The sequence below is a fragment of the Motacilla alba genome, chromosome 26 (assembly GCF_015832195.1).
Source record: "Motacilla alba alba isolate MOTALB_02 chromosome 26, Motacilla_alba_V1.0_pri, whole genome shotgun sequence".
Taxonomy (NCBI): Eukaryota; Metazoa; Chordata; class Aves; order Passeriformes; family Motacillidae; genus Motacilla; species Motacilla alba.
Window position 1 is genome coordinate 1,989,541 of NC_052041.1, and position 15,383 is coordinate 2,004,923.

Sequence of the window (15,383 nt, forward strand, 5' to 3'; positions counted from 1 at the left end):
CAGCAGCCACAGAGAGCAGCAGAGGGGCAAACCTTCTGCTGAGCCTTTGGGGAAAACTTCCCAGATCCCCCGGGCCCAGACTGTCCCACTGGTTTTTTTAGATTAAGGAGCTAAGGCAGTGTCACTGTGGCTTGTCCCCAGCACAGGGAGGCTCAGGGCACCGAGATGTGCAAGCAGGACCTCGGCACTCCAGGCTGAGGAACGCACCCAGTGCCTTCTCCATGAGGTTGTGGTGGCATTGGAACAAGGGGCCCCAGCACTGGGAGAGCTCTAATATTTGGGCACAGGTGGCTTTAGTCCTTAGTCCTTGGATCTTATTTGTTTGCCCTGATGCTTTGTAGATGTGGGGCCTCAGACTCAATTCTGCCTCTATAAAAGCACAGATTCATATTTAATACACCCAAATATTGCTCTCCTTTGCCTAACCCCCCTTTCTCCCACCCTGGACACTGTGCTGGGGTGCAGATGAGAAAGCTGCTCCCAGGAATAGGGTTTTCAACACCCAGCACGAATGCAAAGGAGGGAGAAGAAGGAGCAAGGAGGAAGTGGGAAGGAGAAAGAGAGACCTGGCCTGATTTCCAGAGCTGCAGGATAAATGTTCATCTCGGAGCTGTGCAAGCTCCAAACCTTTGCCTAGAGGTTACCTAAAGATAGACTGTGGGGGCCCCACTTCACACGCCCACCCTCGCAAATGTTTTGTACCCAGCTGCCTGGTTAAGGCTCTTTGGAATCTCCAGTACTGCAGCAGGGCTGGTTCAACCCAGCACCAGCTCCCAGCCGAGCCCCAGCACCCCAGGAAGGCACAAAGCAGCACCGGGAGGGCGGCAGCATCCCTGGCTCTGGCATGGTTTTCCCTTTCCCACTCTCAGCACCTCGGTTAATGGCCTCCTCCAGCTCCAGCCCAGGAAGTGCTTTCAGGATCCGAGTGCCCACTTTGCCAAATGGAAGCAGATTTGCTGACAGGCAGTCAGGAGGGCTAAAAATTCCTGCTGGTCCCTGAGGCACACACGATGGGCTGTAATGGGGTTTGAGCATCCCGAGCTTTCCAGGAGAACAGCAGAGGTAGTGCTTTGCTGGCACTTGAATCCCTCTCCTTCCTCGATGGAAATGAGCAGGATTTGCAGGGCTTGAGCCCCTCGGCAGGGAGAGGAGCCCCTGCAAAGTGCACCCAGTCCCTGCCCGATGGAGAGCATCACTGTGCCCACCTCGGGGGTCTCTGTGAGCTCTGGATTGGATCCGTGAGAGGTTTTGTGGGGTTTTGGCTGCCAGAGAGGCGACACTGGGCAAGGCAAGTGGCAGCAAGTAGGTCAGTGAGCACAGCAGAACCAGCCTGGGCTCGGCGGGGCTCCGCCGCTCGCCGCAGCCGGGACCGCGGGCGAGAGGCACCGATCTGGGGGACAGAGAGCTGCCTGGGAGAGGGGAGGCCTCCACCTTGGCTGGGTGACTCTCCCAGCCTCTCCCGGCCTCTTTGAAGGGTGTAAAAGCTCAAGCAGCTCGGCTGGAGGAGGACGCACACCTCGATGGCATCTCCCGCATGCTGGCAGCCCGGCAATTTAAAATAATTACCGAGTCTGCCCCGCAGCCTCCGCTGCCACCGCCGTGAGAGCCCGTGCCGAGCAGCCTGTGCTGCGAACTCCTGGCACCACTTTGTGTTCAGATCTCTGTGAGCCCACAAGCCAAGAGGACACCGACAAGGGAAGGGCTCGGCATCTGCCAGAGCCAGCTGGAGCCTCTCCGGGGCTCGGAGAGGGGGCTGAGGAGCACAGAGTGGCCCAGTTTGGGGGTTGCTTCCACTCAGCTCTACAGCAAACGGTGTGACACTTCCCTCAGGGTGCATTGCTCATAAGCACTTCTGTTACTTTTTGTGCACTCCACTGGTTTTCCACACGTAAATGTTCATAATTGGCTGCTCCTGAACGCCTCTTCTGCCCCCAACAAGAGCTGTCCATGGGTTCAGCCACCCATTCCTGCATTTTCACTGTCCTAATATTGAATTAAGAGTTGCAATTTGCTGGGTCCAGCTTAGCAAACTGTGTAACAGACAGGGAAACTGAGGCACGGAATGGGACATGACATCCCCTTGGTGACACAGCGACACTTGAACCCAAGGCTTGACTCTGAGCCCACACCAGGGGCTCCTCCATGAGCAGCAGGAGCAGTAGGGGGTGGTTGAGAAGGTGGTTTGGCACGACCCCAGGGTTACCAGGTGGTGCCACATCCCAGAGCTGAGCAGAGCCTTCCCATCATGGCAGAAGGAGAATCTCTTTGTTCTCCTTGTGTTTCCCCTCCATCCTCTGCACACAGAGTGGGTTCTGCCCGTGAGAAGGAAAGCCCACTGCAGCCACGTTGCCTGCGAAAGCCACCAAGGAAACCCCAAACCACAAGAACCAAGTGCCCCAAGCACCTTCCGTGCCCTTCGCTGCCCCAAGGTGCTCGAAATATCAAGAGAAAATATCGTGGCAGTTGTTCCCTGGGGATGGGCAAACCAACCACTCCTCTGCGAGGACAGCTGAGGCCATCCCAGGGATCCCATCCCCATTTCCAGAGATCCCACCGGGAGACATCTCCATGGATACAACCCCACAGATGATGTGCTACCAGCACCATCCCTGTCTCTTTGCTTCTCCCTCTTCCGAGAGGGATTGTTTGCTGTCCAAAACCATCCACTGGCTGCCCACAAGAGCAGGCTGACCCCCACACCACCCCGTTACCTGCACGGATGTGGCTGATTCCCAAGCTGCAGGAGTGGGGAGCCATGGGGAACGTGACCTTGACCCAGGTTCCAGCCCTTTCCCTTCTGCTGGCATTGCTGCTGGAACTTTTTTGGAGCAAATCCCGTAGGAATGCTGTACACATCACCGAGACCCATCAGCTCCTCCTCCCAGGGGCTTTGGGGACTCTGCCCCTGCAGGCTGATGGTGGAGCACAAACTGATTTCCCCTGGTACAGGCTGTTTCTTTCTCTTCTCACAGAGGGTTTAGTTGCAGAGAAAAACATATCAGGAACATAATTACTTGTCCTTTTCCTCTCCCACCCTCCACAGAACTGATATCAAAATAACTCCTCAATAATATACATATTTATTTTCTCTTAATTAGTGCCGATATTTACAAAAATTGTGATACTCTGTGAAGAATAAATTATGTACACTGATGATAAACCAGACAGCAAATGCTCATTTGGGTATGTATGTACACAGCTCTGTATACCTATATACAACAGGCAGCCTTATTGACTCGGGGGCCCCCAGCCCCTTCCCACGCCCCCCCAGCCGTCAATAAAGCAGGAATTTCTATAAACACTGTGCAATTCGGATCCAGCTGGTGTCTAAAGTTGTGTCTAGCAAATGCATGGTTAAATGACTTGAAATTCCCACGAGTCCTCCTTTAACAGTTTATAGGCCTCTCTCCATTCCTGGTCCCATTTCTCCCGTAACCATGGAAACAAAAGGTTCAGCTCCAGCATCCTTAGGATGAGTCCTTCTTGGATTTCCTCTTCCTATTGATTTGCTCAAATTAGGCACCACATGCAGGGTTGATCCAATACCCATTTTTTCCCCTTGCGCTTCGGGGATGACATTGGAGGACAAGAGCACAGTCTCAAACAGTGAGGGAGCAAGTGCAAATGGATAATTACATCTTATAGGCAGCAGAAAAAAAATTAAAATAAGAATAATAATTAAAAAAAACAAACCCCAGAATTCCAACCCCAAGCTCAAGACAGCCAGGCAGGGCTGGGGAGAGGACGTGGTGTGTCCATGTGCGTGGAGCTGGTGTGGTTACACAATGTCCAGCAGCTCCTACGAGCCAAACCACCCCCTCTCTGGAGGAAAAACATGAATTAGGGATTCATCTCTCATCATGCATAACTGGGCTGGGGGATCCTGTCCCCGGGTGTAAATCAGTGCTGTGCTCCCAGGGCTGCTTCACCCTGGGCTGGGCCCTCTCCCCCTGATGGGAGCAGGATGGAGCACCCATCTCTGAGCAGGGGGGTGAATTTTGGGCAGCCAAATGCAGAAGCATCACAGGGACACCGAGGCCAGGGGTGCTGACAGGGCTGGGGAAGGGCAGAGCAGTGGCTGGTGCTTGGGGGCAACCCTTGTCCCCCCTTGGGGCTCCTGGCAGGGGCAGCAGCTGGTCCCCAACAGGAGGGACCAAGGGATGTCACACAGAGGAGGTCAAATGCTGCCAGGGGGCTGAGGAATGAGCCACAGCCTTCATTTGGGTGCAAACCAGAATGGTTTGGGGCTGACTCCTTTCCTCACCCTGCAGCAGCCTGAGCAGTTCCCACGAGTGACCCACCATGGATAGCTCCCATGGTAACCACCCCAAGGAGGTAGACCTCGGGATAAGGGCTCATGGGACAGATCTTGAGGAAAGGTTTCAAGGCCAAGCTGGATGGGGCTTAGAGCAGTCTGATCTAGTGGAAGGTGTCCCTGTCCATGGCAGGGGGTGGAACAAGGTGAGCTTTAAGGTCCCTCCAACCCAAACCATGCCATGTCACAGGATTCTGTGATAACACCACCCTGGCTCCAGAGTAGGAGCCACCACACTGGGACCAAAAGTCACCATAGTTTAAGAGATTTAAAACCCAACCGTTACAAACAATAACCCCAAAGGCCACTCGGTGCAGCACAGCACCTGCATCTCAGCCAAATCCCTTCAACCCTGCTTGGCTTTCCCAGCACAGTCACAGAAATGGCTGCGACTGGCACAAGCCAGGACTTGGGGCTGGGAACAGAGACACTGCAAAGCTGCTGTTTGCAGAGGGGTGTGAGCAGCTGACTGCCACCAGACCCTCAGGATGGTTCCACTCCCAGGACAAGATCCAGATCTCCTTCCCTTGGATCCATCCCCAAGTATATTGCAAGCTCTGGAAAAGCTACAAGGCTTTGGCAGCAGTTTCAAGGGCTGACCCAGGAATTATCTAATAACAAAGCAAGGTCCTTCCTGAAATACCTCCTCCTCCTCTGTCTTTTTCTCTCCTTCTGTGTATTTATGCACAAATATGCCCATATTTATACACCCACGTGCCACACTCTCATAATGCCAATCCAGAGATCCTTTTCTTCTTATAGCTCAGCATTCAGATCTGTAGGACTTTGACACAGTCACTGCAGGGATTAATTTTCCCAATAAAACATTGTGCTCCAGAGAGATCATTTTTTCCTAATCACTTGGTAGCATCCAGCTGGTACATGAGCCTCACCCCATTGCCCCCAGCAGATATTCTGGAAGATTTGAAAGGGCTGATGGGCTGCCTGCAGTCTTGGGCACGAGGTTGGGTGTTAGAAGACAACCCGCTCTGCAATCACAGCTTTCCATCTCTCCGAAACCGTGGCACAGTGGCTGAAACTAAAATAGAGGCGCTGCCTCCTCCGGGTGCCAAGGCAGGAGCACCTCCACAGACCAGAGAGCTCCAGTCTTCCATTCCAGGCCTGGAGAGAGGGAAATGGCTCCTCAGGAGGAGGAAAGGAATCAGACTACCTCTGTTTAGGGGCCTGATGAACTCCAACACAGCTATGGGACCCTCTCCTTTCCCAGTCCCTAATTTAGCATCCTCAGTCTGAGCCACTTTGCAGCTCATTTTTGCACCTTTCAGAGTCAGGAGGAGATTGGGATGCTCAGCATCTCCACAGAAACAGGCCCAGACTCTCTCAAACCAAATTCCTTAAGAAAAAGATTTAAAAAATAGAAAAAAATATCACAGTCTCCTCCTGAAAAACTGGTTCAAGATCACATCAGTGAGTCAGAAGCAAAGCTAGAAATAGCACTAGAGCTCCGACCTGCAGGCACAAATCCCATTAAAAGCTGTAGGGGAACCATTTCTCTGTGCGAGGCAGCAGTCTGGACCCCTCTGCTCTGTGCAGCCACGGATCCCTCCCAGCCATGGCCTTCACCCTCCCTGAGCCAAACCCCTGAGCACTGACCCTGGGTGTTTTCCTTGTGCCCCACACAAGGGCAGCCCAGAGCTCTCCCACCAGGGCTCGTTTTCCCCAGGAACATCTGCCAGGGTCAGGGCAGGAGGAGCCGGATCTGTCCCAAGGGAGGGACTGGCTGTGCTGGCCCTGCCATGGGGACAGCCATCACCTCATGTCAGTGACAACAGGACTGTGGCCTCCTGCTCTTCATCCCCATTTGCCCCTGCTGAGTGGCTGTGGAGCTTCCCAAGGCAGCCAGGACCCCCCAGCCTGGAGCCTGGGTTTGGATGTTTGGATCTGCTCTCCTCTCCTGCCTGGCTCTGGAAAGCCCACAGGAGCACCGTGCCCAGAACCCCACCTGCCCAAAGGTAAACCTCACCTTCCTCCTCACCAAACCACCACAACACACACCCAAAGCTTTGGCCAAGGCTGCTCCAAACCACCCCAAGCCCACGGTGGGTGTTCAACAACCAGACACTTCTCAAAGCCTCACCAAGTGCCAGCACCTTCCAAAGAACCTGCAGCAAAATCACCAGCAAAACACCTCAGCCCTGACCAGGAATGGGATCACCTGGTGCTAAGGGCACCCAGAGGATCCCAGCAGATCAGGCAGCTCCCCTGTGCGAGCCCATGTCCCCCAGAGCCACCAGGAGCTGGATCCATGGAAGTTGGCCTGGGAATGGGGCCCGAGCCGGCGACTCTCGCCAGCCCTGTCCCATCCAGCAGGATGAGCTTCAGAACTCAAGAGTTATTGCTTTTGGTTGTGTTGGCTTTTTTGTGTGCGTGCATTAAGGGGCTTCAGGGTCTCCCACTCCCAGGCTGTCTCAGCAAGGTGGGAGCACAGGACTCCCGATATAACGAGATCCAATCAAAGACAGGCTGGGACCTGAGCATTCCTGAACCCCAGCGCAGGGATGCTGCTGGTCCTCTGCCCCACGCAGGAGCAGGGACTGCCATGCACCAACCATGGTCACTTGCAATTAATTATAGCCAGGCTTCAATCAATCAATCAACGAATCAATCAAATAAAACCGAGGAGTGATTCCGCCTGGCCAAGGGGAGCCCCATCAGCACAAGATGGATCCTGCTCTGGAGTGGTGTTTGGAGCCATTGCTGTCGATACTTTAGCACCAGTTGGATTATTGTCAGGAGCAGGGGTTTCCCCTCTGAGGAAGGAAGGGTCTGGCTGAGCCCTCCCCAAGCTCCTTGTGCTCACCCTTCCTGCAATGTTTCAGCGCTGATCACGCCCCAGTTCAGCCCAAATTCACCCTGACTGAACCCTGTTCCACAGCCCAGGGAGGCTTTGCTCAACTGTGACCTTGGCAGAGATTTTCCTCCATCTCCCCTGACCTGGAAGAGGAGCAAGGCACCTCTCCCTGAGGATTGTCAGCAATAGGGAAAACACAAACAAACCCACACAGGGATGGGGAAAGCAGGTGAGATTCCTCATGGACCAACAGCTCTCACCCATCCCCAAACAACAGCGGGGATGAAGAAGAGAGAGAGCCTCAGGCTCTCTGCACCTTGACCCACTGCTCTTAAACACCCTGAAAGAAGGCAAAGCAAAGGCTCAGAGTTGCCAGCTCAGACCCAGGCCACCTCAGCACCTGTCCACTCCATCCTAAAGGAGCAAACACCAGCCCTGAGGGGGTTGAAAAGGAGCTTTCAAGCCCAAAACGCACCTTGCCCTGGTGACCCCATGGGCTCCAGGGACAGGCCACCCTGCTCCAGCCCATGTCCCACCATGCCAGCAGCCCTGAGCTGGGACACCCTTGATACTCCAGGAGCTCTGTTTGCTGAGCATTCGGCCCTGTAGTCGCTCTCTAAATATCTATACACACACACACACAGGAATTCTACGGGAACGGCTGAAAACTGCTGAACAAACAAGTCAGGAGAGCTGGAACCTGCTATTCCACCTGCTCCTCGTGCCCTCTCCGATCCACCGTGGTTTCTGCTCCTGACACCACGATTAATGACTAATTACTCGCCCCATAATGAGCGCAGGTGTTTAACTTTCAGCTCACCTTCCCTGGCTTGCATTCGTCAGCTCTTGTGTCTGGATGCTCGGACGCTCAGGCTCTGCCTTGTTATCTCTCAGGCTTTGCACTGGTATCTATCCAACTGTTGTCAGCACACGCCTTCCCCATCCGGTTTTTAACTATAATGGAGATTTTTTAATTCCCATGAATCTCCTTCGAGCCACCGGAGACTCTATAAACACTATAAACATGAATACTGTATAGTCTACTAAGAAAATATATATTTGTGTGTGTATTAAATATTCAGATTCATGCAACAAATATCCATGCAGCTGTACTGTATTACTGGTTAAATTTCACTGCAGTATAAATATATTATAGGCCACAGCATAGTTGCTCCAGTTTTATATATAGATATAAAAAAAGATGCTTTTTCCAACTCATTTTCAATGTGTCAGTGGAGGTGTCTTTGGTGATCCTGGAAATATTGATGATGGAAGTGTCATCTAAATAAATAAATAAATTCCAAGCTCTTGATTTATTTACTCGTCCCTCCCGATGCCTCGCATAGAAAATTTAAGACTTAATAAATAATGTGCCGTCACACTAATTATCCCTCCCCTGGGCCTCACACTGGCACACTGCAGTGGCTGAAACTATTGCAGCATGCAGCATTTTCAGTTATGAAACACGAGCCGGGCGCCGCGATCGCGCTCGGCTTTCCCGGGGCGGGACACGAGCCCTCCAGCAGCCCGAGCCCTCCAGCAGCCCGGCCCCACGCCCGCAGCCACCCTCCAGGAAGTCCTGCCTGACCTTTCCCAGCTGCTCCCCGTGCCTGGGAGCTGGCTGTCACCCAGGACAGGGACCAGGATTCGTGGCAGCCCGGGATGGCCCGGACCTGCCCCTTCCATCCCCATCCCACTGCTGGAAGTGCCCATCCCCTCCGTATCTTTGGAAACCCACGAGCCTGGGATGGGAGAAGTGCAACAAAATGGTTTGGATTTGTTGTTTTTTTTTGCACGGACGCTTATTCGGTGCGGAAATCAAAGGTTAAAAGTCACTTACACAGCTATTGCTTCCCATGCAGAACCAAATATACACCGTAGAAAATACTGTATTAACTACAATGCAGAGCAGCACTCAATATCTGCAATTGTTCCACTTCAGCTTTAAATACGGGACTAGATTTTAGCGACTAGACATCGGTTAGCATTTTGGTGATATTCACATAGTTTGTGTTAGCTAGGGTGCAATTGGCTGTCTTCAAGTTCTCCTCCCTAAAATCCTCATTGCTATTGTTTACACCTTCCTGGATCTCCATATAATCAGACTTACTAATAGTAGAGGCACTTCTGCTTTTCTTTAGGTCAGGGGAAGAGGGGATCTTTGGGCAGCTGGTTACTTGCAAATATTGAGCCTGCTCCTCTCCCTCGGTCTCCCGGTGGTAGAAGTAATTGAAGTTAGACACTATGACGGGCACTGGTAAGGCAATCGTTAATACGCCAGCGATGGCACACAAGGAACCCACAATTTTCCCTCCGATGGTAGTGGGGACCATGTCTCCGTAGCCAACAGTCGTCATGGAAACCACGGCCCACCAGAAGGCGTCGGGGATGCTCGGGAACTGGGACTCGCTCTCGTCGGCCTCGGCAAAGTAGACGGCGCTGGAGAAGAGGATGACGCCGATGAAGAGGAAAAATATCAAGAGGCCCAGCTCCCTCATGCTGGCCTTGAGAGTCTGTCCCAGGATCTGCAGCCCCTTGGAGTGCCGGGAGAGCTTGAAGATCCTGAAGACCCGCACCAAGCGGATGACTCTGAGGATGGCCAAGGACATGGCTTGCTGGCCCTGCTGACCATCCTCTGGCTTCTCGGCCAGCTCTGTCCCTAAGGTGATGAAATAGGGAATGATGGCTACAATGTCTATAATGTTCATGATGTTGGTAAAAAAACCAGCCTTGCTGGGGCAGGCGAAAAACCTCACCAAGAACTCGAAGGAGAACCAGATGATGCAAAGCGTCTCCACGATGAAGAAGGGGTCTGTGAAAGAAGTGGACTGCTGGTACCCCATGCTGCTGTTGGAGTAGGGGGGATGGCTCAGCCCGCTCCCATGCATGTCTTCGTTCTCATCCCGAAAAATGGGCAAGGTTTCCAGGCAAAAGCTGACAATGGAGATTAAAATCACCATGACAGAGACAATAGCTATAATCCTGGCAGGGCCTGAGCTCTCGGGGTACTCAAAGAGCAACCACACTTGTCTCTGAAACTCGTTCTCAGGCAGCGGCCTCTCCTCTTCCTTGATGTAGCCTTCATCCTCCCGAAACATCTCCATGGCCTCTTCCCCCAGTTCATAGAAGCGGATCTCTTCGGAGAAGATGTCCAAGGGCACGTTAACCGGCCGCCGCAACCTCCCCCCGGACTGGTAATAGTACAAAATGGCATCGAAGCTGGGTCTGTTCCGGTCAAAGAAGTACTCGTTCCGGAGAGGGTCGAAATATCTCATCCTCTTTTTAGGATCCCCTAGCAAGGTCTCTGGGAACTGGGCAAGTGTCTTGAGCTGCGTCTCGAAGCGCAGCCCCGAGATGTTAATGACCACCCTCTCACAGCACTCATGGTCGGTCTCAGGGTTGTACGTGTCCTGCGGGTGACCGGGAAGAGCTGCAGCTTCATCTGCAGGATCTCCAGTAGCAACTGTCATTATTGGGCTTTAAAAGAAATCCTTATGCTAAACTCTTCCCAGCGCCCGGCGGTGGGATCGGGTTCAGGGCAGGGCTACTATCCTGCAGAAGGACAGGTACGTAGGTTTGGAAGAGTCTCATGAAAAGGCGAAGGGATGAGATAAAAATAGAGGAGGAAAAAAAAAAAAAAAAGAAGAAGAAGAAAGAAAATCGCCCCTGCTGAGAAAGAGAGAGATGGAATAAAGTTGGTGGGAGGAGAGCAGATCCCTTCTCTAGCACGTCTATCCCCTTCCTGGAGGGGTTAATTTGCCTTCCTTGGGACAGAGTTCAACAACTCCCATCTAAACCCGTTAGGTGGAACAGAGAAAACACCTGAGGAACCATCACCTGTTCAAAACCAGCCTGGAAAAACTGGCACTGGTAAACCAGGGCTTATTTTTTGGCTAAAAATAAAAATTCCAGTTAAAAAAAATAAAGAGGGGAAAGGGAAGAGAAAGGAAGGAAGAAAAATAACCCCATCCAGCCCTGAAGTGGCAAGAGGACCCCGCGGGCTGCCGGGCTCAGCTCATTTCCAGGCATGCAGCTAAGGGTTAATTAACATTTAACCGTGCAATCTCAGGCAATCTACCCTCCAGGAAAGCTCCAGCTCCGCTTTTAAGTTTAACACCTTCCCAATCCTCTTTCCCTGGTGACATGCTGCCCTCCCTGCCTGCAGCCGAGCTCTGCGGCTGCCGGAACGCGGAGCCGGCGGTTCCAGCTGCCCCGCGGACCACCGCAGTCCCCCTCCTCGAGCGCTGGGGTCCCGGCTCCTGTCATTCTCTGCAAACCACCATGGCACACAGAAAACAAATCACATTACCTGGAGAAGCCAAATCTTAGTGTCTCTTAGTAACACCGATTATCTGACCCTGGGGAAATCCTAGAGAGAAATACAGGCTTCCAAGATCCCCATAATTTCCTCTCTCTTCAAAGTTAAAAATAATGGTGAGTCATCGTAGAAAAAGGAGAAGGGGCATAAGAGGGGTTAGATTCCCAGATGGTGGAAGTCAGGTCTTGTAATGGTTTGGACTGGAGAGAGAGAGAAAGAGAGACAGAGAGACAGAGAGACAGAGTCTTCCCGGGAGCTGTTGCAGATCTGCACTTCAGGGCAGATGAGCGTCTGTCTGATGCCTTCGGTAAGACGGTGAAAAGCTGCTAAGCTCAGCAAAACCCGATGTCCCCAGTGTCCTCGGGAGGTGTGGCATCGCCTGGAAAAAACACCGAGAAGGTAGCGAGCTGTGGGGGTTCGCAAGGAGCATCCGCAAAGCCGCCGCTCCGCCGGGCGCCCGCGTTCCCCGGCGGCGAGCCGCCCGCCCTGCCCGCCCGAGCTGCACTGCAACACCAGAGAGACGAGGGCGAGAGCGCCAGCGCCGAGGCGGAAAAAACCAGAGCCCCGTGTCCCTGCGCTCTGCTCAGCCCAGCGGGGCCGGCTGCCCGCCGAGCCCGTGCCAGGCGGAGGAGCGGGGGGGGAGCGACGCAGCCCCCCCGGCAGCCGAGGCTCCGCAAAGCCACGGAAGGTTCCCAGCCCCGCCGGCAGCCGGGAGTCGGTGTCACCCACCGGGCACAGCAGCCACGGCCGTTGCGTCGCGTTCCCCGGTGACTCAGGAGGCTCCGGCCTCATCCACCGGAGCGAGCCCCCCGCCGGTCCCCGGCTGTCCCCCCGCCGAGGCCACCAGCCCCCCGCTGGCGGCTCCGAGCACCCACGAGCACCGGGGCCCCGGCCGCGGGACCCACGCGACCCGCATCCACCCTCCCCATCCTCCCGAGAGCCACCCCCCCGGCCGACCCACCCCCGTGGGAATTCCACTCCGCTGGGTGAAATTTCTGGTGGGGATGTTGAGGTTCATGTCCCCGGTGGGCGCCGGGTCCTCAGCATCCCTGCTCCCGGCGAGCGCTCCCCTGGATCATCCTGCATTGCCTCGCACCATGGAGATGCTCAGCCTGGAGAGGGCCAACCAGCCTCTCATTTTTTTTGCCCCCCCCCTTTTTTTTTTTCCTCCCAAATGAAATGAAAACCCCTCTAACCTCCCTTCTTCAGCTCCAACTCGACTTGTCTACTTTGAGCCAGGATTACAGAACCGGGCAGGGGAGGCAGGTGGAAAATAACCCCGCGGTCCCGATCTCCTCGGCAAAGATTTCAGCCATCTCCAGGCCATTTATGCCTGTTGGTTCCTCTCTTCATCCCCCGAGGTGCAGATATTGCCGCAGATCCCTCTTTTCTTGGAAATTTCCCTTTTCCGTGCAACCCTCCTCTCCCTTCTCCTTATGCACTAGAAAAAATAGTACAACCCTGACGAGGCTTGCAGCATTCAACCGCTTCTCTTAACCCTTTTCTGCCAGGCCCAGAGGAGAGGAGGTCGCGTTTGTCCCAGTTTTTATCCTTTTCCTGCATTTTCTCCCCACCACTCGCTCCCCAGCCACTCACCAAGGAGTTCAGCTGGATTTGACCTTCCCTGGCTCCTCTGAGCATCACGCCAGAACACCACAAACAACATCTTCTTGCTGCTGCAGGAAAGATCTGGCAGCCACAAACCTCCATCTCACCAAAGATCAACCAACCCTCAATGTTTTATTTATTTTTTTTAATAAACACGCCGTTTTCCTCCTGCCCATAAACTCTCTCCTCCCCTTCCTCCCCTCCCCAAACACCCCAGATTTGTTTAACAGCACAGAAATTTACTTTGTTTGTATTTAACATGTTGATTTTTATTTGGCACGGGCTCTGGGCTTCTTCCTCCGACTCCAAATCCAAGCGCTGGTGCTCGGCGCTTGGCAGGGAGGGTTTTACGGCATCGTCTCAGTTGACATCACCCATCCCAACACTCAGTTTCTCCTACTTTCTCCCCATCGCCGTTTGTCCTGGCAAACAACCTCCGCCCCTCCTCAAGCATCTTTAGGGTTAATTCATGCAAATTTGGGGGCTGAAGGGGGATGGAGGAGGTGAAGATTTGCCCAAAGCCCCTCGGTTTGTTCTCCGCCCGCACTGAGCACGGCAGGCAGGCGGGAGTCACAGGATCTGGGGCGGTGTTTGCCACCAAAGCACGACTCCCTCGCTTCGCACCGCTCCTGGCCAGGCTGCGTTTAAGCAGGGGAGCAGCGGGAAGAGGGGGAAGGATGCGGGGATGGGGTGGGGGGGAGAGAAAAAGGCACCAACTTACACTCGGCTCTGCAGTCAGGCATGCGGAGAATGCACAAGCAGCTGCTCTGCTCCCGCCGCTGCCGGCACCTCTCACCTACAGCCCCCCAAACTCGTACCCCGGAGTCAACCTCCGAAGGCAGCTCAGCTTCTCCATGAATATTCATAAGATTAATATGAGCGTCTTCCCCCCCCCCCTCCCCCCGCAGCCCTCCTCCCAAGCAGGAGACCTAGATTTCAACCACTGGGAAATAATCACATCCCTGGATACACGGTGCCGCTCTGCCATGCGGCTCCAGCCCACCCCATGCTCCTGGGAACAGCCTGCATCTGCTCGGGGAGATCTGGGGGCTGGAGAACCACCCTGCAGCTCTGGGGAAGGAGATGGGGCAGGATTGGACTCGCAGGAGCTGCCCTTGGCTGGGGTGAGGATGTGAAAAGCAGTAATTTTATATCCCTCTGCATTTACTGAGGTCCCTCCATGAGGAGACGTCTCCCACCCCAAAGAAAGGGGATGGCCAAGCTCATCCCAACATATAGGACCTATGGATCAATCCCTGCCCTCAGGCACGAGGTTTGGACCACTCTGCCATCCCCCCATGGCCCCACCAGGAGCACCAGGGGAGCAACAAGTCCCACAAGGCTCCTGGCACCCAAGGCACAAGCGCAGGAGGAGGCAGTGGGAAATATTTCTATTCCCATATAGAGCAGTCAGGTTTGCATGGAGTTACCAGAGTCAACACGGATCTCTCCAGGGACACCCCGAGGCAGGATGGAGGGCCTGGAACACCCTGAACACCTGAGAAAATCAGTGCTCAGTGTGGGGCCCAGTCATGCAGGGGGGTGTGGGGACATGGCAGGGATACATCCCAGTATTTTAGCTCCCCGAGGTGCCTGGAGCAGGGGGTGGCACAGACAGACAGCGGGTGCAGCACTGGGGGATGTGAGCCTGCTGCTCCTCCTGGCACCCTTCTTCACCTCGAAACAAAAATTGCATTTTCCCAAGCCCCAGCCAGATCCCAATATTGAAAATTGATGTCTAACCCTACAGGAAAACTGGGAATCCTTCACAACCAGCCCTTGTACTGTGGGTTTCCTTGGGCAGGAGGATACCCTGGCTGAGGGTTTTTGATGTCAGCCGCACCATTTTAGCCTTTTCTGGAGGCAGATCTGCCATGGCAGGGTGGGTTGGATGCAGAAAAGGATGTGCCCAAGGCTGATCCTGATGCAATATTTAGAAACTGAGGCTGGGCATGGAACGATTCAAGTGGAGCTGAATTTCCAACGTGCTCCTCCTGCTGCCGCCTGGTGAAGGTTCTGCAGAACCAGGGGGATTCATCATCCAAACAGCACCAGCTCCGTGCACAGAGCCAAACTCCCGTCTCCAGCAAATCAGGGGGAATTCTCTGAATTGAGTGACGGTCTCTCCTGATTTACTACCCTAATTGTGAGCTATTATTATCATCTCTGTGTCTGCACCCGCCTCCCCCGGCCGCGCTGACAGCTCCAGACGGATCCCAGCCTCTCGGAGAACCAGGAGAGCTGAGCTCTGCACCCACTTGGCTGTTTCACAAGGATTTAACAAGATGACGCCTTTGCTCAGTGTTATTATTAAATAATCATTTCCTCCT

General features: G+C 54.0%; 1 protein-coding gene across 8 annotated transcripts; it reads right to left on the bottom strand.

Annotated features, from left to right (window-relative positions):
• Nucleotides 1-3,057: 3,057 nt before the first annotated feature.
• KCNA2 (potassium voltage-gated channel subfamily A member 2) lies at nucleotides 3,058-13,900 on the bottom strand. Of its 8 annotated transcripts, none has more exons than XM_038162698.1 (4): nucleotides 13,775-13,900; nucleotides 12,642-12,886; nucleotides 11,437-11,824; nucleotides 3,058-10,679 (listed from the first exon to the last, which is right to left on the bottom strand). In XM_038162698.1, exon 4 carries the CDS (start codon nucleotides 10,595-10,597, stop codon nucleotides 9,098-9,100), a length of 1,500 nt encoding a protein of 499 aa, XP_038018626.1. In that variant the 5' UTR covers nucleotides 10,598-10,679; nucleotides 11,437-11,824; nucleotides 12,642-12,886; nucleotides 13,775-13,900; the 3' UTR covers nucleotides 3,058-9,097. The 8 variants fall into 8 exon arrangements, with proteins under 8 accessions (XP_038018626.1, XP_038018622.1, XP_038018621.1 ...); XM_038162694.1 differs by having other exon boundaries at nucleotides 3,058-10,793; XM_038162693.1 differs by having other exon boundaries at nucleotides 3,058-10,796.
• Between the last annotated feature and the right edge of the window lie 1,483 nt (nucleotides 13,901-15,383).